Source organism: Bos javanicus, chromosome 4, assembly GCF_032452875.1.
Source record: "Bos javanicus breed banteng chromosome 4, ARS-OSU_banteng_1.0, whole genome shotgun sequence".
NCBI classification, from domain to species: Eukaryota; Metazoa; Chordata; class Mammalia; order Artiodactyla; family Bovidae; genus Bos; species Bos javanicus.
The window spans coordinates 33,118,407-33,145,436 of record NC_083871.1 but is presented as its reverse complement, the minus strand read 5'-3'; the positions used below and the strand labels follow the sequence as shown (position 1 = coordinate 33,145,436).

General features: G+C 42.1%; 2 protein-coding genes across 5 annotated transcripts in view; one reads left to right on the top strand and one right to left on the bottom strand.

The window, feature by feature from the left end:
- Positions 1 to 4,516, bottom strand: part of RUNDC3B (RUN domain containing 3B) — a 170,688-nt gene extending 166,172 nt beyond the window's left edge. For 2 of the 4 annotated variants that reach the window (XM_061413723.1, XM_061413726.1), the window contains exon 1: positions 3,966 to 4,516. In XM_061413723.1, the coding sequence (XP_061269707.1) occupies positions 3,966 to 4,084 (119 nt within the window). In that variant the 5' untranslated portion in view covers positions 4,085 to 4,516. The remainder of the gene's footprint in view (positions 1 to 3,965) is intronic. The other 2 variants (XM_061413724.1, XM_061413727.1) reach the window with 2 other exon arrangements.
- Positions 1 to 27,030, top strand: part of LOC133246745 (ATP-dependent translocase ABCB1-like) — a 109,933-nt gene that overhangs the window by 19,908 nt on the left and 62,995 nt on the right. The window lies entirely within an intron of this gene.

The window sequence follows — 27,030 nt, the reverse complement described above, 5'->3', positions numbered from 1 at the left end:
ACTTCACTCCACAAAAAATGCTGAGTAAAGCACTGCAGTTGACCGGAGAATTTTAACTCAAACACTAGTTACAAGAAAAATAGGAACATTTCATTTCCCAAATACATTGAGAAAATGAGGCACTATTCAAATGAGGTTATCTGAATTAACATTCAAGTTATGAAATAGTATCCTGACCTACAGAAAACTAAGAACTATGTACACGTTATTAAAAGTACTTTAATTTTGAAAATCATCATTTGTCTCTACTGTGCTTACTTCCTCACACTATCTCCTTCAATCTTTCATTAGTCCTTTCCATACACCAGACAGGGAAGTTACGGCTTTATGTGGGAGTTTCTCATAATGTATTGGTTTAGAAGTTTGCCAAATGTTATTTTAAAATATATGCACCTATATTTAAATGTATATCTTAATAATTTTTCACAAACTATTATTGACCCACGGAAAGAGAACTTATATTTTAATTCTCCTTGCCACCAGAACTAAAATCAAAAGAATATGTAAGTTTTTCAATAACTTATGAAGCTTAAAAATGTAACTAGTACCTGATTTTCTAGGATGAAAAATGCAGGTTAAAAAATCCTCAAGGATTTTAACAATTTTTATAAATGATAGAGAATATGCAGAGAAAATACTAGTTTGTACATAGAAATAAGTCAGTTTATGAATATTTTAGAGTTGAATGTGGAACATTTAGAGACTTTGAATGATCTATTTTCTATCACAATCTATTAAAAAAAATGATTAAAGACTACTTATTTGCTGAGATAAGTACTGTTTTCAGTCTACAATATATCGATGTTCATGAAAAAACTGATGAAATAATTACACAATCACAATGAACCAAAATTCAATTCCTGACTATCCTACCTAACCAAATAACTCACTTCCAAAGTTCGAACTGTAACACTGTTCTTAATATGAGGCATTTTCAAACCAAAAGAATTGTGGTTATATAATAAGGCTGTAAACCTAAACTGAGAGTATGCCTAAACTGTGTAAGGGGTAACGAAAAGCATTACTGTCTAAGTATTGATGCATATCACCTGTACTGATTAACCTGCAAAGAACTTAAGCAGGTTAAAATATCTTCCCACCCTCAACTAACACATATACCAGAACGCTAGTCAGGGGTGGGGGGAGTTTGTTTTGGTTTGGTTTGGCTTTCTATACTATTTTATTTTTCCAGAATACCAGTAGAGAATCAAGGTATCACAATATAGAAGGCACAATTCAAAATGTTTTTGTTTACAGATAAAAAAGCACATACCTCATCTGCCTACCATTCAGCATATATCTACTATTACCCTGCTCATGTTTGGAGAAATTCAAAACTAAGTATGAACCAACCCATTCTGCTGGAATGAGCTCTAGCTTTTTTTTTTTTTTTTTTTTTACTAGTTTTAGGGCTGTCAGCGAAAATTACCAATGATTCTGTCCAAAAATATTTTACAAATGAGAAAATTGAAAAACAGACTTGTTAAAGGACACAATTAATTAATGACAAAGTAAACTTAGAACTCAATTATATTTTCACTAAACCAGCTTCTTCCCAACTTAAATATGAAATCACGTCTGATCTGCTACATAAAGATTTCAAAATAAATTAACAGATGTGGGTGAGATACCCAGGTTCCTATAATTCTGAAAGAGAGAAAAGCAACAGAAATTCACAAATACTGATTTGTTTCTTTTGCAGAATTCATGGGGATACTTAAAACACCCAAATGGCCTACAATGACTTTTCCCCCAAAACTAAAAGCCTTTAGACAAAATCTATCAAATAGGTTTCATTATTAGAGAAGGATAATTGATATGCACCAACTATTTGAACATGAAGAACAGTATTAGTAACATTATCCACATAAATAAATACACGAGTTGAAATCTAAGCCAGAAACTGAAATTTATTATAGCTACAATAATGAAATTTCTTTTAGCTACAACACTAAATTTATTGTAAACTGTAACTAAAGTCAGCATGTATGCTCATTCCAGAGTAGAAAAGAATAATTAGACAAACACAACAAAAATTCTGCTATCCTAGACAACTGTCCACACAAATCAGTGTGATGTGACTGAAATTCCTTAAACATGTAACTTAAATAAGGTTTAGATATGTCCCTTTTTTCCCTGAACTGCCTCTGCTGCCATGACAAAAATGGAGACGCAAAACAGTATTCTCCACTGATTTTTTTATTCATGTTTTTATTGTCTTTAAACATTAGTAGAGTATAAAACCTCTCACAGTGTTTTACCCCAAATCTTCAACACCCACCGTTCTGAAGACTGCCACAATGATTGAGAGCAATTTATGTCAGCCCAGGTGTTTGAAGCTCCAGGTTGAAATATCTGGCTAACTAACATCATCCTGCTAAGTCACTTCAGTCGTGTCCGACTCTATGCGACCCCACAGACGGCAGCCCACCAGGCTCCCCTGTCCCTGGGATTCTCCAGGCAAGAACACTGGAGTGGGTTGCCATTTCCTTCTCCAAAGCATAAAAGTGAAAAGTGAAAGTGAAGTCTGTCAGTCGTGTCCGACCCTCAGCAACCCCATGGACTGCAGCCTTCCAGGCTCCTCCATCCATGGGATTTTCCAGGCAAGAGTACTGGAGTGGGGTGCCATTGCCTTCTCCGAACATCATCCTACAAACACTCAAAATCTCTTCAGCTGCCACGACTAGGTAACAAAACTCTCCCAAACAAAAACTGTTTGTAAGAAAGTTAGCTTTGCTTACTGTTCTATTTACCTAACTTAAAAACACTGCCTCGATGTAAAAAAAATTTCATACAACCTATCTTCCTCAAAAAGTTGCATCCTAAACAGCACAAATGTCAATTCAAAAGATTCCGTATTAATATTTTACTGTTTATAACTCCAAGTGCCATAAAAGTCAGTGAGGCAGGTCTTCCTACCAGAGGGGTGAACAGCTGTTAAGTCAAAAGCAATTAAAAAAAAAAAAAAACGCTCAAAGTTACTGAATATAAGTCCGAGTATAAATATCTATATTCTGCTTAACATGCTAGACACATCTTTATACAAGGAAAAGAAAAAAAATGTAAATTGTAAAGGAAGGAAAGGTCTCCTCATTCTCTTATTCTTACAGGATTTTTGATGGCTAAGGAAGAGTTTCATGCAACAAACTACTTTTACAACAACTTGATGGCTCAATGACCTTCCTAAGAAATTAATGCTTAGGACTACCATGGATTTAATACCCAGAAACAAGACTTAAACAAAATGTCAGCATGCTAAAAGTCAGTTATTTCTGACTACAAGGCTGGTTGAAAGTAATTTCTAAATACATTTTTTAAAGTAAGGGAATACTACGATTATAGTTACAAAACAAAGAAAGGCAAAACTTGAAATAAATCACCGACTAGGTATCCTCCACAGTCCTACTCTTGGTATCAACTGCAGAAATATCAGTAACACTGCAATTTAGAGTGCAGAGGACAAGGAAACACATACACACGCGACTAGCATGGAGTAGGCACTCACTATCCGTGGCACGAAATGACAATATATGTGCAAATAATCAAAAACAGAAAACAAAACGCACTACGATTTTGAGGCAACACAGTCAACAATTACAGCGACAATTACTTGACGAAAAGCTGCCTGACAGCTTAACGCGCACTAAAAGGAAACGGCTCCTCCTCCCTGCCCTCCTCTTTCACTCAGACGCTAGATTGTACATTGAAAACAAATCCTCCCCGAGCCCCGCCCCAAGCCCTACCCTCAAGCGGTTCCCAGCACTGAAACTGACGGAAAGTCCGGGGCCTTGGCGGAGCCCAGACCGGCCCCACACAGGACGCTCTGGCCGCGGACACGCCCGGGGCGGCGGCGGCAGCCGGGGCTCCAGCCGGTTGTCTCCGGGACCCCCAGGGTCTAGCGCTCTCCCCAGCCCGCGGCGCCGGCGGCCCCCTCCTCTGTCCCCGAGCGGCGGGCCGCGCCGTACCTGCACACCGTGATCAGGTTCCTCCTCTCCACGGCGGCGTTGCGGGCGCTCAGGCTCTTCTTGACGCCGCCGCCCCCGCCTCGGCTCCCTCCCAGGCCCCCCAGGCTCCGGGAGGCCATGACGGGCTGACCCCAGGGCCCCTTTGTCTCGTGCGACCCCGCCCGCCCCCCCACACCTGCTTCCCTGGGCTTTTGCTCGGCTTGCGGCCGTGGGGATGCGGGAGGGCGGCAGGGAAGGAACGGGGACGGAGGGAGGGTGTGGAAAACGATGGGGGACTGGCACCCGGGCACTGGCGGCTGGCGCACCGCACCAAAGCTCTACACACATACACACACTCACGCGCACACACGAACGCACCACCCCCGCTCTCGCGCGCGCCGCCAGCTGCCGGTCTGTGCGTGCGGTTCGGCGTCGGCCGCTCCCCTACTTCCCCAGGGATCTCGGCGCCGCGCACGCGCGTGCCCGCTGGCCCCGCACGCCCAACCACCCGCACTCAGCAGCCACTCGCGCCCCAGCAGCGGACGCCACGGGAGCCACGGGCCTCGCGCGCGCAGCCCCGCCCTCTCTGCACCTATCGAGCCAATGCCGCCCCAGCTGGAGCCAATCGCCGCGCGCGAGGGGCGGGGCTGCCGCGCGGACCTTTAAAGCTACCTGCTAGAGCCCGCCCCGGCGCGTGGGCAGCTGTCAGGAGGCCGGGCTCGAGCTCGCCACCCGTATGCTGCAAGCAGTCTGCACACTGGGGAGCAGCGCCCCAGCTGGCCTGGGGATTGTGGGATGCGGTGCTCAGGAGTGCCCCGGGAACATTGCCGACCCTTTCCCGGAGCTCAGCTAATAGCTGGGATCGCTAGCTCTAAGGGCTGACCCTATTGCTGGAATCCGACTCCCCAGCCTAGTGGCATCCGTAGCTACAACGCCGAGCCTGCACTAGCTCCGGCTCCCTCACCTGACCCAGGGCCTGACTTCCAGGAAGGGAGCGGATTTTGTTGATGGTGTGCGTGTGTGCGTGCGGGGGTTTTGGTGGTGGTGGGGTGCGTGTGTGTGCGTGCGTGCGCGCGCGCTAACGCCCTCTCTTGGCCTGATAGACAACTACAAATAGCCCTAGGAGGGAAATTGCCCGCAGAACATCCCTCCTGAGGCGTCTGATCGTGAGATTGACGCCACTTCGCTCCTGTCCTAGCCCCCAGCATGGCCTGCAGCCCGGAGTGACCGCCCACAGAAGTGCGCCGCAAGTGGACACTGCACCTTTCGCCCTTCTCCAGTCCTGGGCAGTGACCCCGGAATTAGGAGCGGGGGGCGGCGAGCCTCCCGGCAGTTCGGCCTTGGCTCGCCAGGCTGTTCCCAGAGATGAGGCAAGGAGTGCTATCCACAGCGCGACCGTTGGGAACCTAGCGCCCACTTTCCAGAGGTTCTCCACCCCTGACCTTACCAACAGGGAGGTCCTGGCTTTGATCCCGAATTCTCGGGCGCTCATCTAGGTTGGCCATTGATTTCTCTTTGCATCAGTATGCCCAGATTTTAGAGTGAAGTCCTTACTCACAGCTGTCCCTATGATACCTAGCTCGCTGCTGTGCAGAAAACTGGTTTGCAATAAATGTTCGTTAAATGTAACTTGAAGTCGCATTTGACGTTATTTTACTCTAATTTTACAGTTTTGGTGGCTCCAAAATCCATTAAAATTTCAGCTCTGGTGTTGACATTTCTGTCAAAGAATATTATAGAGTAGATACATAGATATAGTGTAGGTATCTCTATACTTCTTGTATATTATACAAAGTACTACAGGGGATACTGTTACTGTACTTTGAGCGCTTTTAAAACAGAGCTTTGTATATTAAAGCTGTAAATTACTAATTTCCAAGGTTGTAAAAAATTTTAAATCTCTATCTGAGATCATCAGGGCAAAGACTGAGCCCTTTCATCCACTCAGCCTAATCACAGTATTAATAGAATGAAAAGACCGTGTAGAAAAAACTGTCACAACTAATTTATTACAATAAATATTCAGACATTAAAATTATAATAAACAGTGTAGACTTTAAACATGATCTTTCACATAAAAGTAGGAGGTTTTTCCAGGTCAGTGCACTGGTTGCCAAACATTTCTTGTCTGCTCTGACAAGATGAATGACATAGAGGCTTGTAAGGAAGTTTATCCTACTCAAATCGAAATTCTTATTTAAATACAGATGAAAACTGCATAGAGAAAAGAATGGGAAGTTATCAGTTATCAAGAAAATTCCATGCTGGTTTGTCCTGCAGGAGGGAGAGAACACACATGTCTGAAACCCTTATCAGGAAGACAAAATGAGTAGTCATGTCAAACAGAGAAAAGTGAGATGTTGTTATTCTTAAAATTGGCTTCCTAGCCTTTCAAGTACATTTTCATGTTACTTGTACTACGAATTTACAGTTACGACTGAAGACTTAGTAAAATTCCATCTTACATGATTAGGTAATAATGTTATTTTTCAAAAGCTACTTTTACTGGGATTCAGTTGATGGCACTTGCTACACAAGATTTCACTTAAACCTTCTTTTCTATGCACAGCGTGTCATTAAACTGCCACTTGGGGGCCTTATGTGATAAAGCTTTTTTCTTAATTACCTTGAACTATATGTTGTGGGTCTCATTCTTTCTTTTGATCACTAACCTGGGAAATAATGAATCAATTATATTCCAGTGCAAAGTACAATAGTACTATAGAAGCACATGAGTTTTCACATTATGTTTTGAACTATTTTGGCACCTATTGCAATTCTTTATTAATCCAAGAATTGGCACAAAGGTTTTTCAGAGATGTAAAAAGACACAGTAAAAATAATGAGAACAGTAAATGCTGAATTTAACCTACGAGGACTCCATAGAACTCAGTGGGTAGAGTATACTCATTCATCGTTTCCCCATCTCCTTGTTTTCCCCATCAAAAAAGACAAAAAAAAATTTAGGAAGATAAAATTATAATTGTAACATATAAAATGTCCTCAAATCTAAAATATTATAAGCCAGAGAGATTACCAAATCATCATTTACAATCTCAAAGAAGTGGACTTTCTATGTATACCCAAGCCCAGCACATACAGAAAAGATTGATAAAACTGAAGACACACTTTTTTTAATCTATGAAGCAAGTTTCATCATAAACAAAGGAAAAGTAACAGACTGAGAAAACATATTTGAAATTCACATCATGGACAAAAAGCTAATTTCCTTTTATACACAACGCTCCTGCAGATCAATAAGCACTGTTTCAGTAGAATAATGAAGGTGGAAGCCAAGTAGGAGACTAAAAGAGTGGGAACTGAGAATCACACAACTCTTTTTAAAGTTTATTATAAAGGGGGAGAAAAGGGGGGAGTGACATAGGGAAATGTTGAGTAAAGGGATGTTGGTATCCTATCCCTACTGTTGTGTTGTTTGTTTCCATGGAAATGACGTGAGCACATTTTAAAGCTGATGGAATGAATCCACCGGTAAGGAAATGTTAGTAATGCAAGAGAGGAAAAATGATCAGAAGTGAGAATATGGAAAAGCAATGGGATCCAACGCATAGGTAGATGGATTGAGCTTTGGTTCAAGATACTAATTCTCAGTTGTAACCATAGAGAAATGTGGGAGCCCAGGTGCAAACATAAGTAATTTTAAGCTTTTATTATCAGAAAGATGAGGAAGTTCCTATCTGGTAACTTCGGTTTTAACTTCAAAATAGAAGACAAAGCCACTGGGTGAAAAATTCAAACAGTCCATCTTACACTGAATGGTGAAATAAGTTGACTAATGAAATTTAGGACTCCTCGTCAGAGAAGGCAACGGCACCCCACTCCAGCACTCTTGCCTGGAAAATCCCATGGACGGAGGAGCCTGGTGGGCCGCAGTCCATGGCGTCGCTAAGAGTCAGACACAACTGAGCGACTTCACTTTCACTTTTCACTTTCATGCATTGGAGAAGGAAATGGCAACCCACTCCAGTGTTCTTGCCTGGAGAATCCCAGGGATGGGGGAGCCTGGTGTGCTGCCGTCTATGGGGTCGCACAAAGTCGGACATGACTGAAGCAACTTAGCAGCAGCAGCAGCAGTCAGGGTCTGAGGACCAATTTAAGATTGATGAGGGCTTCCCTGATGGCTCAGATGGTAATGAATCTCCAGCAGTGCAGGAGACCCAGTTGGATCCCTAGGTTGGGAAAATCCCCTGGAGAAGGGAATGGCAACCCACTCCACTATTCTTGCCTGGAGAACTCTATGGATAGAGGAGCCTGGAGGGCTACACAGTCCATGGGGACGAAAAACCGGGCACAACTGAATGACCAATATATTTTCTTTTAAGGTTGCTGCTGCTAAGTCACTTCAGTCGTGTCCGACTCTGTGCGACCCCGTAGATGGCCTCCTACCAGGCTCCCCCGTCCCTGGGATTCTCTAGGCAAGAACACTGGAGTGGGTTGCCATTTCCTTCCCCAATGCATGAAAGTGAAAAGTGAAAGTGAAGTCGCTCAGTCGTGTCCGACTCATGGCGACCCCATGGACTGCAGCCCACCAGGCTCCTCCATCCATGGGATTTTCCAGGCAAGAGTACTGGAGTGGGGTGCCATTGCCTTCTCCGCTTTTAAGGTTAGTGATGATGAATTTATAGTGAGCCCTATCTATCCTATTGCGTGATTTTCCTTGATATTGTTAGTATCGTAGTCATCTGAGGCTGCCATAACAAACATGGAAGGCTTAAAAGATGCAGATCTATTTTCTCAAAGTTACAGAGGCTGAGAAGTCCAAGATCAAAGTACCAGTCAGTTTGGTGTCTGGTGAAAACTCTTTTTGGCTGTAGATGGCGCCATCTCCCTGTGTGCTCACAAGACCTCTTTGTGTCCTGAAGGCGAGGTAACAAATGAGAGGGAGAGCAAATGGGAGAGCAAATTCTTTGGTGGTGTCTTCTGGCTTCCTTGGTAGTTTGGACGGTAAAGCGTCTGCCTACAATGTGGGAGACCAGCTTTCGATCTCTGTGTCCGGAAGGTCCCTTGGAGAAGGAAATGGCAACCCACTCCAGTATTCATGCCTGGAAAATCCCGTGGACCGAGGAGCCTAGTGGGCTACAGTCCATGGGATCGCAGAGTCGGACACGACTGAGTGACTTCTCTTCACTTCACTTCTCTAAAGTGAAAGTGAAGTCGCTGAGTCGTGTCCGTTTCGACCCCGTGGACTGTGGCCTATCAGTCTCCTCCATCCATGGGATTCTCCAGGCAAGAATACTGGAGTGGGTTGCCATTTCCTTCTCCAGAAAAGGGCACTAATCCATTATTAGGGCCCATCCTCATGACCTCATCTAACCCTAATAACTTCCTAGAGGATCCATCTCCAAATACTGTCACACTGGAAGGGTAGTGCCTCGGTGTATGAGTCTTGGGGAACACGACATTCAGCCCAGATGATTAGGCGCTGGCATGGAAGTAATAAGGGAACTGTTGATTTTATGCAGGAATGAGATTTTTCTGAGAGCACAGGAGGAAAGACAGAAATACAAGGAAATTTGGGATGTTAACAGTATGATTCTAAAGAGATTCTTAAAGCAAATTGGACACAGAGGGAAAGATGAAAAGAGAGAAACGACAGGCTGGGGTAGAAAAGAAAGATCAAAGGACTGGATGATCTTTTTTTAGCTTGTTCTTGCCCTGTTTATAGTCCTTATAGAGTGATAGTATAGAGATATGTTGAAAATGTTTTATTCGAATTATATTCATCATTATTTTCCATTATTGGTCTTTCCCTTGGTAGTTTTAGAAAGGCCTTTGCCACTCTCAAGATTATGCAAAAATTTTATGGTTTCTCTTTTATATAAAAAACAGTCCATATATTTTTTTTATTTTAAAACTTATTTCTGTAAAATTTATAGGTACTGTGGCTCCAGAAAGACAGATATCACTTTCACTACATCTAATATCTAGCACATTGTTTTTAATATCATAAAATATTTTTAATAAAAAGTCATCTATGTGGAATATATGAATGTGTGAAATTAGGATATATGTTTATTTTTTTCCAAATGGTTAGCCATATGTCTAAGTTTACTTATTAAATGATTAATCTTTTCCCTACCGATTTGAAATGTTAAATTTGCCATCTACTTCTGCTTTATTGACTATACCAAAGCTTTGACCTAGATAGAATATTCAAAAGCTGAAACATTACTTTGCCAACAAAGGTTCGTCTAGTCAAGGCTATGGTTTTTCCTGTGGTCATGTATGGATGTGAGAGTTGGACTGTGAAGAAGGCTGAGCGCCGAAGAATTGATGCTTTTGAACTGTGGTGTTGGAGAAGACTCTTGAGAGTCCCTTGGACTGCAAGGAGATCCAACCAGTCCATTCTGAAGGAGATCAGCCCTGGGATTTCTTTGGAAGGATTGATGCTAAAGCTGAAACTCCAGTACTTTGGCCACCTCATGCGAAGAGTTGACTCATTGGAAAAGACTCTGATGCTGGGAGGGATTGGGGGCAGGAGGAGAAGGGGACGACAGAGGATGAGATGGCTGGATGGCATCACTGACTCGATGGACGTGAGTCTGGGTGAACTCCGGGAGTTGGTGATGGACAGGGAGGCCTGGCGTGCTGTGATTCATGGGGTCGCAAAGAGTCAGACATGACTGAGTGACTGAACTGAACTGAAAGCTTTGACTGTGTGGATCACAACAAACTGTGGAAAATTCTTTAAGAGATGGGAATACCAGACCACCTGACCTGCCTCCTGAGAAATCTGTATGCAGATCCAGAAGCAACAGTTAGAACCTGACATGGAACAACAGACTGGTTCCAAATAGGGAAAGGAGTATGTAAAGGCTGTATATTGTCACCCTGCTTATTTAACTTCTATGCAGAGTTCAGTTCAGTTCAGTTCAGCCGCTCAGTCATGTCCGACTCTTTGTGACCCCATGAATCGCAGCACACCAGGCCTCCCTGTCCATCACCAACTCCCAGAGTTTACTCAAACTCATGTCCATCAAGTTGGTGATACCATCCAGCCATCTCATCCTCTGTTGTCCCCTTCTCCTCCTGCCCGCAATCCCTCCCAGCATCAGGGTCTTTTCCAAAGAGTCAAATCTTCGAATGAGGTGGCCCAAGTATTGGAGTTTCAGCTTTAGCATCAGTCCTTCCAAAGAACACCCAGGACTGATCTCCTTTAGGATGGACTGGTTGGACCTCCTTGCAGTCCAAGGGACTCTCAAGAGTCTTCTCCAACACCACAGTTCAAAAGCGTCAATTCTTTGGCGCTCAGCTCTCCTCACAGTCCAACTCTCACATCCATACATGACCACTGGAAAAACCATAGCCTTGACTAGATGGACCTTTGTTGGCAAAGTAATGTCTCTGCTTTTGAATATGCTATCTAGGTTGGTCATAACTTTCCTTTCAAGGAGTAAGCGTCTTTTAATTTCATGGCTGCAGTCACCATCTGCCGTGATTTTGGAGCCCAAAAAAATAAAGTCTGACACTGTTTCCACTGTTTCCCCATCTATTTCCCATGAAGTGATGGGACCAGATGCCATGATCTTTCTCATGATGTACTCTGCATATAAGTTAAATAAGCAGGGTATTTACAGTACTCCTTTTCCTATTTAGAACCAGCCTGTTGTTCCCCATCATGAGAAATGCTGGGCTGGATGAAGCACAAGCTGAAATCAAGATTGCTGGGAGAAGTTATCAATAATCTCAGATACTCAGATGATACCATCCTTATGGCAGACATTGAAGAGGAGCTAAAGAGACTCTTGATTCATCAAGTAAAAGAGGGGAGTGAAAAAGTTGGCTTAAAACTCAACATTCAGAAAACTAAGATCATGGCATCTGGTCCCATCACTTCATGACAAGTAGATGGAGAAACACTAGAAACAGTGAGAGACTTTATTTTGGGGGGCTCCAAAATCACTACAGATGGTGACTGCAGCCATGAAATTAAAAGACACTTACTCCTTGGAAGAAACGCTATGACCAACCTAGACAGCATATTAAAAAGCAGAGACATTACTTTGCCAATAAAGTTACATCTAGTCAAAGCTATGGTTTTTCCAGTGGTCATGTATGGATGTGAGAGTTGGACTATAAAGAAAGCTGACCACCAAAGAATTGATGCTTTTGAACTATAGTGTTGCAGAAGTCTCTTGAGAGTCCCTTGGACACCAAGAAGATCCAACCAGTCCATCCTAAAGGAAATCAGTCCTGAATATTCATTGGAAGGACTGATGTTGAAGCTGAAACTCCAATCCTTTGGCCACCTGATGTGAAGAACTGACTCATTTGAAAAGACCCTGATGCTGGGAAAGATCGAAGGAGGGAGGAGAAGGGGACGACAGGATGAGATGGTTGGATGGCATCACCCACTCAATGGACATGAGTTTGAGTAAACTCCAGGAGTGAGTGATGGACAGGGAAGCCTGTTTCATCGGTGGGCAAACTGGTCCCTGAGTACCCCAAATGATCAGGATGTCAGTCACAGTGAAGAAGAATCCCACCAGAGTCACCATTTGTTGCAGGAAGAGAGACCCCTTCCAGAGCCCAAGAGTGGGCTCTTGTCTAACACTCGGAAATGAATTGTCCAAGGAGACACATGTGTTGACAAAGCAAGAGACTTTATTGGGAAGAAGCGCCTGGGTGGAGAGGAGTAGGGTAGGGGAACCCAGGAGAACTGCTCTGCCACATGCTCACAGTCTCAGGTTTTCCGGTAATGGGATTAGTTTCTGGGGTGTCTTTGGCCAATCATTCTGACTCAGAGTCCTTCCTGGTGGCACACGCATTGGCTCAGCCAAGATGGATGCCAGAGAGAAGGATTCTAGGAGGTGGTCAGAAACGTGGTGTCTCCTTTTGACCTTTTCTGAACTCTTCTGATTGATGGTGGCTTATTAGTTCCCTGTTTCTTACTAGGACTGCCTGTCATGAAACAATTCATGCAAATAGTTACTATGGTGCCTGGCCAGGGTGGGCGGTTTCAGTCAGTATGCTTCTCCTAACAGTTGCAGCAAGAGGGGGCTACTCTCTAATTGCAGTGCATGGGCTTCTCATTGTGGTGGCTTTTCTTGTTGCTGAGCACGGGCGCTAGGCTCACAGGCTTCAGTTGTTGCAGCACATGGGCTCAGTGGTTGCAGCTCACAGGCACTAGAGCACACGCTCAACAGTTGTGGCACACGGGCTTAGTTGGTCCACAGCATGTGGGATCTTCCTGGATCAGGGATCAAACCTGTTTCTCCTGCATTGGCAGGCAGATTCTTCCCACTAAGCCATCAGGGAAGTCCTGTTTCTGTATTCTTTTTTTTCTTAAGATCATTAATTACTGAGAACAGTTCAAGGCCAAGCATTGTGACCAGGCTTAGATCACAAAATAATTTCAGCCCCAAATGGCTTCTCTTATGTCAAGAAAGCCACGCCTGAACCACTTTCTCCAGGGATGCCCAACTCTATTTGGTTTCAGGAATAGGACTCCAGAAAGTACTATTACCATAGAATATAATGTCAGAAGCGCCTCTGGAGTTGAACAACACTGTGTCCCTACAGGGATGTCAGGGAAGCAAGTAATGATTGAGCTGAGATGTGAAGGAAGAATTGGGCTTCCCCAGTGACTCAGTGATAAACAATCTGCCTGCAGTGCAGCAGCTGTGGAAGACACAGTCTTGATCCCTGGGTCAGGAAGATCCCCTGGAGGATGGCATGGCAACCCGCTCCAGTATTCTTGCCTGGAGAATCCCATGGACAAAGAAGCCTGGCAGGTTGCAATCCATGGGGTTGCAAAGAGTTTGGACACGACTGAAGCCACTTAGCATGAACACACGTAAAGGAAGAATTAGGAATTAACTAGTTAAAGGAGCTTAAGATGAGAGAAGGAACGAAGGCTGAAGGAAGAGCATATACAAATGTCCCAGGGCTGGAGGAAATGCATTCTGCCTGAGGTCAGTGTGGCTGGAGCTCTTAGAATAAAGGGGAGTAGAGAGTATTTTTGGACAGAAGACCAGAAAGGAAGACAGCATTTGCTTTACACAAACTCCTTGATCTCAGGAAGCATTTTGATCTTTATCCTAAGAGTCCTGAGAAGCCCTAGGAACTGTATGTAGCAAAAGACTGACCAGAGCAGATTTGTATTTTGAAAGGACACCCTGGCTGCCTTGTGGAGAACGGTTGAAACAGCAAATAAGAAGTGCTGCCACATTATGATTTGGTGGCACTTAGCAACGTTTCATTAGTTTCCCTAATGACTTAGGGTTTCATACAGTTTCTGATTGAAAACTCTAGTTCTTTCTTTCATGCTTTAGTAGGTTCCTGATAATAGGTGCCAGTACTGTGCACTTTCATGTCCTGAGACAACTTGTACTTTGTAAAAGAAAAAAAAAAAAAAATTTCACTTTTTTTTTGGTGGGGGGGGGTATGTTGCTGTGGTTTTGCTTCATATGAGAAAACTACATGTTGTCATTCTTTAGTGTTTTCTAACCATCAACATGGTAAATGAGATTGTTGTTACAAATGCTGTCCTTTATGATATATAGGAATCCCTACTTGACATACAGTCCTCATTTAATTTTGGTTGATTGTGTCATTACCATTTTCTATCTAAAAGGAAAGATAGAGAACCGACAAGAGTGTAGGAATTTCCCGTGCAATGGATAAATAATTTTTTAAGGCAAATGCCTGAATGCAGGATTGTCCTGGTGATGGCCAAGCCCCCTCCCCACTTAAGTGAAATTTAGCCATCAGACCAGTGTCTAAATCCATTTAACAGAACCCTAGGCCAGAAGAGCTAGATAATCTAATTTTTTGATTCCCTGTTTGCAGCGTCAAGCAGAACTGTAACTGATGGAATGGATTAAATAGAACATATAACCCAAATCAGCCCATATCCTGTTCCCATGGGCTTGTCCTCTGCTCTGCTTTGCCACCCATACACCTCCTTCCTGTATTAGGCAGGACTCTTGGGAGAATCAGAAATGATAGTGTGTGTTTGTGTGTGTGTGTGTGTATAGAACTGACTCACATAAACACGAAGGGGTTGAGAAGTCTCACAATCTATGCAAGCAGGAGACCCAGGGAAGCAAGTGATGTGATTCATTTCCCATCCAAAGGCCTGAGAACCAGGGGAGACAATAGTGTAAATCTCAGTCCGAGAACAGGAGAAGGTGAGATGAGAAGTCCCGGCTCATCTCTGAGGGAGGAAAAACAAGAAGTGACTTCCTCCTTTGTCCATCTTTTGTTTTGTTCAAGCCCTCAATGGATTGGATGGTTTCCACCCACATTGGAGATGGCAATACTTTACTGAATCTCCCAATTCAAGTGTTAATCCCATCCAAAAGACCACACAGGCAGACCCAGAAATAATGTTTAATCTGGGAACCCTATAGTCAGTCAAGTGGACATACAAAATTAACCATTACATCACTCATTCCTCTTACAATATGTTTTGGTTTTCTTTCTTTCTAATTAAAGTATAGTTGATTTACAATATTATGTTAGTTTTAGGTATAGAGCAAAGTGATTCTGTTTTTATATTCTTTCTCATTATAGCTTCTTACAAGATACTGAATATAGTTCCCTGTGCTATACAGTAAATCCTTGTTGTTTATCTATGTTATACATAGTATATATCTGTTAGTGTGTATCTGTCAATCCCATACTCCCAATTTATCCCTCTACCCTGCCTTCCCATTTGGTAATTGCAAGTTTTTTTTCCATATCTGAGTCTATTTCTGCTTTATAAATTAGGTCATTTGTACTATTTTTTAGATTTCATATATAAGCAATATCATATAATATTTGTCTTTGACACTTCACTTAGTGCAATAATTTCTAGGTCCATTCATGTTGCTGCAAATGGCATTGTTTCATTCTTTCTTTAGGCTAATATTCCATATATAATATATATATATACACACACATATATATATACACACACATACCATATATTCTTCATCAATTCACCTGTTGATGGATATTTAGGTTGCCTACATGTGGCTATTGTAAACAGTCCTGTTACGAACATTGGGGTGCACAAATTTTTTTGAATTAGAGCTTTCATCTTTTCCAGGTATATGCCCAGAAATGGGACTGCTGGATCATAAGGTAGCTCTATTTATAATTTTTAAAGGAACCTCCATACTATTTTCCATAATGGCTGCACCAATTTATGTTCACATCAACTATGTAGGTAGGAGGGTTCCCTTATCTCCACGCCTTCTCCAGCATTTACTATTTGTAGACTTTTTGATGATGGTCATACTGAACAATGCTACTTCATTATAGTTTTGATTCACATTTCTCTAATAATTGACAATGCTGAGCATCTTTTCATGTGTTTATTGTCCACCTGTAGTCTTTGACTATACCTCCCTGAAAGTGCTTAATCTCATCTATGCAATGTTTTTTGTTACCTTTTGAATGAAGGATGCAGTGAATATGGCCCACTGAACCTTTCTCAAACAATTTGACTTTACCATGAAGTTATGGGATAGCTCTTGACATGGTCCTTAATGTATTAATACTATGTGACTTATGAAAATTACATGATTTCTAAATACTTCTATTCTCTGATTTCTAAACATGGGATGATTATGACAGCACTTTTTTCATAGGGTTTGGGGGAAGATTAAATGGAAAACAAGAGAAGCTCTTAAAACAGGGTGTGGTGTTTAGTAATTGTTCAAAAGTATAAGCTATTATTATTAATGGTTCTTCCTAGAGTAGGTACCAGAACATCAAATCTGGATTCAGCCAGTTTCTCCAAAATTCTGTTACATGGCTTGGCAAGAGTTTTATAAATTTGACTTTAACATTGATGTGTTTTCCAACACAGAATTGTATCAGTTCCGTATTGAACAGAACATCTATCTTTCTTTATCAGACAAATTCATTATCTGAATTGTCCATAATATAACAATCTGTGCTAAATTTAACTATAAAAATGTTATTGTGTGGCAAGACTATATTTATTAAATTATCGTGAATTTCTTCACACCAAGGACAAATTTTAATTCCTTGTTATCTGCCGCAGAAGCTGTGCCACATAGCACAATGGCTTGCACATAACATACAATCAAATATTTAAACAGAAAATGACATTATCATACAAATTCTTCATTCTAAATGACAATTCCTTGTAATCTGATAAAACTCTATAGAAGCCAAAAACCAAAAGCACAAGTTTTATTTTCAATAAAGTTTGTAAAACAAAAAAGTGTCACACTTACAGAAATATATCATGCTACTTACAGAATAATAGAACATATATATTTGTAAATTTTGGAAATAATAATTCACATTTTCTTCACCCCAATATTCAGGGCCTTTCATTATGTGCAAGCAGTATTATACAATGGTAATCGTATGGTAAAAACAGTCCTGTATCCTGTGTTTTTACTTATTTACATGATAAACTCTTGCTATGTTACTCCATGGTCCTCTTACATATGAAAGTAGTCACAAATCAAATTTACTTTTGTTCCTATACTGTTGGATAATTATTTTCCAGCGTATCATTTGTATTTCAAACAACATTGTAATAATCAAGTCTGTCATAAAGCTTTTAGGATTTAGAATTATTTTTCTAACACCAGTTTCCAGGAGTATATGTTGTTATTGTTCAGTTGCTGAGTTGTGTCTGACTCTTTGCAACCCCATGAACTGTGTAGCACGCCAGGCTCCTCTGTCCATGGGATTCTGGAGAATACTGGAGTGGATTGCCATTTCCTTGTCCAGGGGATCTTCCCAGACCAGAGATTGAACCCACATCTCCTGCATTGGCAGGCAGTTTCTTTATCACCGAGCTCTCAGAGAAGTCATATATATGTGTGTGTGTGCATGTGTTAAGTTCCTTCAGTCGTGTCTGACTCTTTGTGATCATATGGCCTGTAGCCCACCAGGGTCCTCTGTCAATGGGATTCTCCAGGCAAGAATACTGGAATGGATTGCTATGCCCTCCTTCAGGTGATCTTCCTGACCCAGGGATCAAACCCACATCTTTTACGTCTCCCACATTGGCACGAGGGTTCTTTACCACTAGTGCCACCTGGGAAGCCCACATACATGAGTGTGTGTGTGTGTGTGTGTGTGTGTGTGTGTGTACACATATCTTGAGAAAAGATCTACACTTTTGGCTGGAATTTTCTTTCTTACTATACAACATGCTTAGGACAGTGATAATCTTCACTGTATTATGTAAAAACATTGTCTTCCACCAACTTATAAGTGAAAATTATGGGCTTAGGAATGTCTGAATGTTGAGGGGGAAAAAAAAAGAAAAGATCTTAATATTATGCAGCCTTGCTTTCCCATTCCATCTTTTTATTCATTCTTCCAACTATCCCCATTTCCCTGGATACTTCCTTTGCTTTCTTTAAAGGAAATTATATAAATTCTAAAATCCTGAAATTCTGAAATGGGATTAACAGATACAAACTACTATACTCATACCGGTCAGAATGGCCATCATGAAAAAATTTACAAAAAATAAATGCTGGAGAGGGCTGAAGAAAAGGGAACCCTCTTGCACTGTTGGTGGGAATGTAAGTTCATACAGCCATTATGGAGAGTTGTATGGAGATTCCTTAAAAAACTAGGAACAAAACTACCACATGCCCCAGCAATCCCACTACTGGGCATATGCCCTGAGAAAACTGTAATTGAAAAAGACCCTAATGTTCATTGCAGCACTATTTACAATAGCTAGGACATGAGATGAACGTAGATGTCCATCAACAGATGAATAGAAAAGGAAGTTGTGGTACATACACACAATGGAATATTACTCAGCCATAAAAGGAGCACTTGAGTCAGTTCTAGTGAGGTAGATGAATCTAAAGCCTGTTACACAGAGTGAAGTAAGTCAGAAAGAGAAAAACAAGTCTCATACATTAACACGTACATACGGAATCTAGAAAAATGGTGGGCTTCACAGGTGGCTTAGTGATAAAGAATCCACCTGCCAATGCAGGAGATGTGGGTTTGATCCCTGGGTTAGGAAGATCCCCTGGAGATGTAAATAACACCCCATTCCAGTCTTCTTGCCTGTGAAATTCCATGGACAGATGAACCTGGCAGGCTATAGTCCATGGAGTCACAAAAAGTCGGGCACGACTTAACAACTAAATGACAACAGCAAGGGAAATGGTACTGATGAACCCATTTGCAGGAATAGAGACGCAGACAGAGAACAGACTTGTGGGCGCAGCAAGGGAAGGAGAGGGTGGGATGAACAGAGAGTAGCTTTGGAACGTATACATTACCATATTAAAACAGATAGCTAGTGGGAAGTTACTGCATGACGCATGGAGCTCAGACCTGGTGCTCTGACAACCGAGAGAGGTGGGATAGGAGAGGGGGGTCATTGGAGGGAGGCTCAGGAGGGAGGGGACAGATGTACACTTCTGGCTGATTCACGTTCTTTTTGGCAGAAACCAATACAACATTGTAAAGCAATTATCCTCCAATGAAAAATAAATTAAAAAAAACAGGTAAACAGTGAGATTCTACTGTCTAGCATAGGGAACTGTATTCAATATCCTTTAAACCATAATGGAAGAGGAAAAAAATCAAGGAACACATGGATTTACACCATGCAGACACATAAACTAGGGTTCCTGCTGTCACGCCCAAGCTGATAGCAGTTGTGAATACTAAAAAACTCTTCTCACACACATTCCACCCATAGAGCCCACGACAACATCTTTCTGGATTTAATTACCAATCTTCCCATGTCTCAAGGCTACACTGAAAGCTATCTCATTCAGAAACTAGCTCTGAAAACTGCCTATTAAATCGTTCAAACATACTCCAGCTCAGTAGTTTTAACAGGCCTGAACTTACTTATGAGAAACTGTTGAAAATATATAACAATTGTTGATGCAGTTTGGTTTTACATTTTCATAAATTTGAATTGCTTTCCTTGGCACATGGATGGAGACTATTTTAAGTACCCTTTCAACAACAAAACACGCACCTCAAATATTCATCGTCTCTAATAGAGATGCATTTAGCATTAATCTATGTGATTTTTTGGGGGGGAAAGGTCAAATCTGGATATATAGGCTCTCAAAAAAAAAAAAAAAAGGATGTCTTTAAGTAGCTCAACAGATGCCTGAGAAAAGATCTCAGTTCTGCTTTTTAAACACTGTATCATTTTGAACCTGAGGAAACATAGAGAAGTGGTTAAAGATGTGGGTTCCAAAGTTCAGATTGCTGTGTGGGATCTTGAATGCAAATTTCTGTCCTATTGGTCACTGACTGGGTGTTATTTTACAGCTTTTTTAAACATCACTGAGTCTTAGTTTTCTTTAAAATAAATATAATGATAGACCTAATTGTGTCAGCATTGTGTAAAAACATCTGCTGCTACTGCTAAGTCACTTCAGTCATGTCCGACTCTGTGTGACCCCATAGACGGCAGCCCACCGGGCTCCCCGTCCCTGGGATTCTCCAGGCAAGAACACTGGAGTGGGTTGCCATTTCCTTCTCCAGTGCATGAAAGTGAAAAGTGAAAGTGAAGTCGCTCAGTCGTGTCCGACTCTTGGCGACCCCATGGACTGCAGCCCACCAGGCTCCTCCGTCCATGGGATTTTCCAGGCAAGAGTACTGGAGTGGGGTGCCATTGCCTTCTCCGGTAAAAACATCTGATTTACAGCTTAATAAATATTAGTCATTATTTTTACCTTCTTTCCTCTGATACATTAGGAGCTCTTTTGAGGGCAAGAGTTAACTCATTTCTCTTTATACCTAGAGTGTTCAGTACAATCACTCAATAAATATTTGTAAAGTTTTGTTGTTATGGGATTCTTAGGTCTGAGAGAACTATCTGGAGCACTGCTATAAAAAATTTTGTAAATAATGTATTTCTTGTGGCACCAGATTAGCAGGGTAAAGCAGGTAGTGACAAAGAGCAGAAAATTCTTTCCAATGCTAGTCACAAATCTCGAACATTTAACAGTCTCCAGAAATTTCCCAGTCTTTCTCTTCAGTAAAGGTGATTTGCTCTATGCATAACTAAGCTTTTTTTTTTTTTTTTTTTGGCCACACCACATGGCTCGTGGGATCTTAATTCCCTGACCAGGGATTGAACTCAGGCCACAGCAGTGAAAGTGCTGAGTCATAAGCACTGGACCATCAGGGAATTCCCCTTTTATAATTTTTTTTTATATACAAAAAGTTGTAAATCAAAAATTATTCTTTTGTGAATAATTGTTTTATTTATTTAAAGTAAATTAATATAATATGTCCTGATTTTTATTTGCAATATGTACACAAAACTGAAAATCAAATCTATTGATTTTGATACATAGTTCAAAGAATTTCAGACATGTCCTAAGCATTTTTAAAAATGTATTAATGCCCTATTTTCTTCATAAAGGCTTCTCAGATGACTTGGTGGGTAAAAAGTCTGTCTGCAATATAGGCGACACAGGAGACTCGACTTTGATCCCTGGGTCAGGAAGATCCCTTGGAGGAGGAAATGGCAACCCACTCCAGTATTCTTGCCTGGGAAATCCCATGGACAGGGAAGCCTGGTGGGTTACATTTCATGGGGTCACAAAGAGTCAGACACGACCGAGCACATTAGCACACATGTCTTTTCCTTCCTGGTCTCAGAAAGATGGGAATCTTTCAGCTTCACTGAGTCTTAGTTTCCTCATCTTTAAAGGAATCTTTCTAAGAATGTTAAATGAATGTAGAGATGTTAATCAGCTAAGATCTTTCAAGTTTGTTCTACAAATGTGGAATGATGATTCAAAACAAGGAAGGCCCAGTATAAAAAGAGAAAAAGCAAGGGGATGAACAACAATATTAATTTAGCCATTCCTTCATTCAGTAAATATTTACCGTGTTCAGTATCTTTCCTTTGTTGGGAAACAGAAGAACAAAGCAGAAATGGGCTGCCCTTACCGGGTTTATATCTCAGTGGAAAAGACACATTTTGTAATGAGCAAAAATTGCAATTGTGATGTTTAATAGGAAGGAGAAGTGCAATATACTCTGTGAACTACTATCAAGATGACAAAATCTAACCCAGAAGCATAGGGAATATTTCTCTGAGGAACTGATGTTTGAACCAAAAGAGAGTGTGTGTGTGTGTTTCCATGCAAATGCTTGTTGGCCAGTTGTAAGGGGTAGGAGAGGGTAGGGGGTAGAGAAAGATCACTCCAGGAGGGTGGGCAAGAGGAACACCGTGCACAGTAAAGTTCCAAAGAGCTCACAGAGGCCAGCGCGCCTGGATCTGAAGGAGCAAAGAGAGAAAGCAGCAGCCTGTAGCTACAGAGATGAATTGGGAATTGAACCTGAGAACAACGGAAAGGCATTGCAAGTCTTTACATGGGTGTGTGACATGGCCATATGTGCATTTTTACAAGTTACTTGGCCTGATGTGGAGAGTGCATTTGAAGCGTTCTAGAATGGATATGGAGAAGCCAGGTAGGAAGCTCTGATAGTAACCCAGGTAAGAGAGGACAGTAGTTATTATGGTTTGACAAAATTGCGTGCGTGCCTGTGTGCTAAGTTGCTTCAGTCATGTCCGACCCTCTGTCCGTGAGATCCTCCAGGCAAGGATACTGGAGTGGGTTGACCTTCCCTTCTCCAGGCTATTATCACTGTTGAGGAGAAAATGGATTCAAGTCTGACACAGAAAGTAGGGGAGAAGCAGGTGCCGAGGTTGACTGCCCCTTTCCCCAGGTTTCTGATATGAAGTAAATGATGGTGCTGACTCAGATATGCAACTGAAAGAGAAGCCAATCTGGCGACAGATCAGAAGTTCAGGCCTGGGGACTTCCCTGGTGGTCCAGTGGCCAAGACTCCACACTCGCAATGCAGAGGGCCCAGGTTCGAACCCTGGTCAGGGTACTAGATCCCACACGTTGCAACTAAGAGTTCACACGCCCAGCTAAAGATCCCACATGCCATAACTAAGAGCTGGCACAGTCAGATAAATAAATAAATAATAAAAAGAAAGAAAGCAAAAACAAGTCCAATACTCAATGTGAGATGTTTTGAGCCACCCAGGTGGCAATTTTAAAGCATGATCTTTGGAATTTACTGTATTTAAGAGTAACAAAGATAGCAGAGAGTGAGAAAAACTAGACTGTAGAATAGCAAGAAGGTTCATCTTTGTCGTGTGATGAAATGGTAATAAGATAATATAGTTAGCTTGTGTACTCAGTCGCTTCACTTGTGTCCAACTTTTTGTGACTCCATGGACTGTAGCCCTCCAGGATCCTCCGTCCATGGCATTCTCCAGGCAAAAATACTGAAGTGGGTTGCCATGCCCTCATCCAGGGGATCTTCCTGACCTAGGGATCAAATCCACATCCCTTAGCATCTCCTGAACTGACAGGCAGGTTCTTTACCACTAGCGCCACCTGGGAAGCCCCAGTATACTTGGCTTGAGGGAGCACTATTTGACTGTAATGCATAATAATCAGCAAAATAAAAGGAATAAAATTAGAAGTGATAGCAGAATATTAATTGCAGACTAAATTTCCAGTTCCTGGAAAAGAACATGCAATATAACAGTGATTAGAAGCAACACAAGAGCTACAAGATCATGGCAGGCTGTCAAGTAACAGAGACAATGCAGTCAAAAATTCGGTCGAACTACAGAATCCCTCACTGGGAAGGACTAACACAAGAGAAACCAACTAAAGATAAGAATCAGAATTCATCAGTGTCTCAGGAAAGGGTCATGAAGTAAATGACAAATTTTGCTATTTCTTTTACACTTCTGTGGTTAGCAGTATGTCCTCATTTTCTAATAACGTGAGAAATCATTTAAGATATCATTTAAGGTATTTTAATACATAATTTAATTTTGAGCTACAACAGAAATGCAACTTGTAATGAGCAATATTTCTTTCAAGCATTTTCGAGTACGTGCAACAAAATAAACCCCAGGTCTCAGTTGGCCAGCTTTAGAATCCCAGATAATTGGACTTCAGACACTACTAAGGCAGAGCGTGCCCTCGAACTATAGCCCTTCTCCTGGTCCTGAGAAATGGTGATTAAAACAGGCAAGTCTCAATGAGGCAGGCTAGGACCTACGACCGGGACCATTTGCTGCAGTGCTTGCATCTGGACAAATATCCCCTCGAGTAACAAAATGAAAACAAAGTACAAGAAACTAAAAATAATCATGTGCAGGTGCGGTTGGGGCAAATTATGGACAACGTGACATGAAGAGACCAAAATCCTAACTGCCACTTTTGAAGAGCGGGAGGCAAAAGCAAGGCTCTGTGCACGCCCCCTGCACACAATATCCCCACAGACGCGGGCAAACCACCTCAGCCACCCTCCAGGTGAGCCCTGGGCCCCGCCTTGTTGTTGTTTAGTCACAACAAGTCCTTCAAGTCCTGTCTGACTCTCTGCGACCCAACAGACAATAGCCCAGCCCACCAGGCTCCTCTGTCCATGGAATTTCCCAGGCAACAAATACTGGAGTGGACTGACACTTTCTTCTCCAGATCTTCCTGACAGCCCTGCTGTCACCTCGTATAAGGAACCACCTTGCCCCACCTCGGGGAGCAAGCGAGCAAGCAAGGGAACCTGTTATTTGTTTTCCCTCCTCTTTGCTGCAGCATGAGCCCCAGTAATAATGCCTTGTCTAAATTTCTTGACTGGCCTCTCATCAATTTCGATTGATTAAGGAGGCTGAGAACCCTAGTCAGTAATGTAACTGATCAAGGGCAAAAACAAAATCAAGTGAGAGAAACTTGCCACTGCTGCTGCTGCTGCTGCTAAGTCGCTTCAGTCATGTCCGACTCTGTGTGACCCCATGGACTGCAGCCTATCAGGCTTCTCCGTCCCTGGGATTCTCCAGGCAAGAACATTGGAGTGGTTGCCATTTCTTCCTCCAGGGGATCTTCCCAACCCAGGGATCGAACCTAGGTCTACCACATTGCCAGCAGATTCTCTATCATTTGAATCACCAGGGAAGCCCAAAACTAATACAATAATGTATATTAATTATATCTCAATAAAAAGAGTTTTTGGTAGAGCTTCACATACTAATTTTGCTTGACATTGGGTAGAAATGTGTGTTTCAGAAGAGGTTAATGTTATTTTGAATGGCAAACAGTTTCAAAGAAAGTAGAGAAACTATCCTGACCATGGCATTTATGGTATCTCTGCCACAGACAGTACAGTACTATATGAAGTGTACTTTTCAGCACTATATGAACTGCAACACAACCAAATAATAAAACACACAATCCCAGTCTATTTCGGCCAGAAGAACTTCTGTGAATAAAAAAATCTGCAATCTCCCTGAAGGCAGAATTTAATGTTTATACCGTCTGTCACTATCATTTAGCGCCTCTATGACTGTTGAAAGTCTTGTTACTGTTTAGTGGCTCAGTCGTGTCCTACTCTTCTGTGGCCCCGGGGAATGTAGCCCACTGGGCTCCTCTGTCCATGGGATTTCCCAGGCAACAATACTGGAGTGGGTTACCATTTCCTTCTCCAGGGGATCTTCCTAACCCAGGGATCAAACCCATGTCTCCTGCATTGGCAGGCAGGTTTTTACCACTGAGTCACCTGGAAAGCTTGTTGAAAGTAACAGAGAATACATACATGTAGCTACATACATGAGGTGAAGAATAGCAAGGAAGGGCAAAAATAGACTGAGAAGGGGGTTTTATTACTAATATATAACAATTACTGAGTGCTTAATGTGTTTCAGGCACTGTACAAGCCTTTTCAATACACAAATCACTTAATCTTGCAGTAACTTTTTAAGGTATCGTTATTATCTCCTTTTACCAAAGGGACAACTCAAGGACTGGAAAGTTGAGTAACTTATGAATTGTTCCAACTTAGCAAAAGGGCTTCCCAGGTGGTGCTAGTGGTAAAGAACCCACCTGCCAATGCAGGAGACTCAAGATGTAGGTTCCCTCAGGTTGTGAAGATCCCCTGGAGGAAGGCATGGCAATCCACTCCAGCATTCTTGCCCGAGAAATCCCATGGACTGAGGAGTCTGGCAGGCAACAGTCCATACGGTCGCTTAAGAGTAACGCGAGACTGAAGCGACTTAGCATGCATGCAGTAGTTGAATCTAAGTTGAAGTTGTTTGTGGAGTTTGGTACCATAAAAGAAAATTGCTGTAAATTAAAGATTTACATGTGGAAAGGCACAGGGGGGAAAAAAAGCAAATCATCTGAGAGGTGAGTTGGGCCAAAATGGAGTGAACACTCATATATGTGTTGGGGTTGAGAGAGAGAGTGTAAGGAAGTGAGGTGGATGAAGATGGTCAGAGAGACATTATGTGTTAGAGCCCTTAAAAGTCAAGTGGGAACTCTCAGATACGATAGATACAGTTGGTGGTAAAGAGCCACTGCATGATTTCTAAGATAGAGTCATAAGATGAAAATGTTTCATGGGGCTTGAAAAGGCAGTGTAGGAGAGTGTACTATAATAGCATTGTAGGCAAGTGGTTAAGAGTGTAGTTATGAGGGCTGGAAGCTGGATTGCTTTCAAGTCCTGGGTCAGCTGCGTACCAGTTGTGTGACTTTGGGCACGTGATGTCAAACCTCAGTTTCTGTGACTGTAAAATGGGAGTAACAATAAAATTACACATGTCAGAGGATAATTGTGAGGATTAAATGATTTAATCTCTTTCAAATACTTGGGATAATTCCTGGCATACAGCCAGTGCTTAGTCAATGCTAGTTATTATTACTCCCGTAGGTATGTATTATTATTCCCGCAGGTATGTAATAAACTGTGGCAGGGATGCTAATCTTGAATGTTGGGAGAGTGCATTAAAGCCTGTGAAAGGACTACGTGCCCGTGGAAGACAGGAAGGTACGGATTATGGGGAAGCACACTTCAAAAGGAAAAATGGCTGCTTGAATGAAGGGGTATGAGTCCAGACTTGCAAAGGGGTTACTTTCCAAAGAGTTTTACCGGAAGTTAATGAGGTTCATAGTGGAAGTGGTTAGTCCAGCTGTTCAGTATTACCAGGAGTGGCTGGCAGTAATGTGAGACAGGAGTCAGAATCTTTAAAATCAACGGTCATGGCTTGGAAGTAGCTAGAACCATCCATTGTTTTAGGTCCATTGTATTTTATAACCATATCTTCATGCCA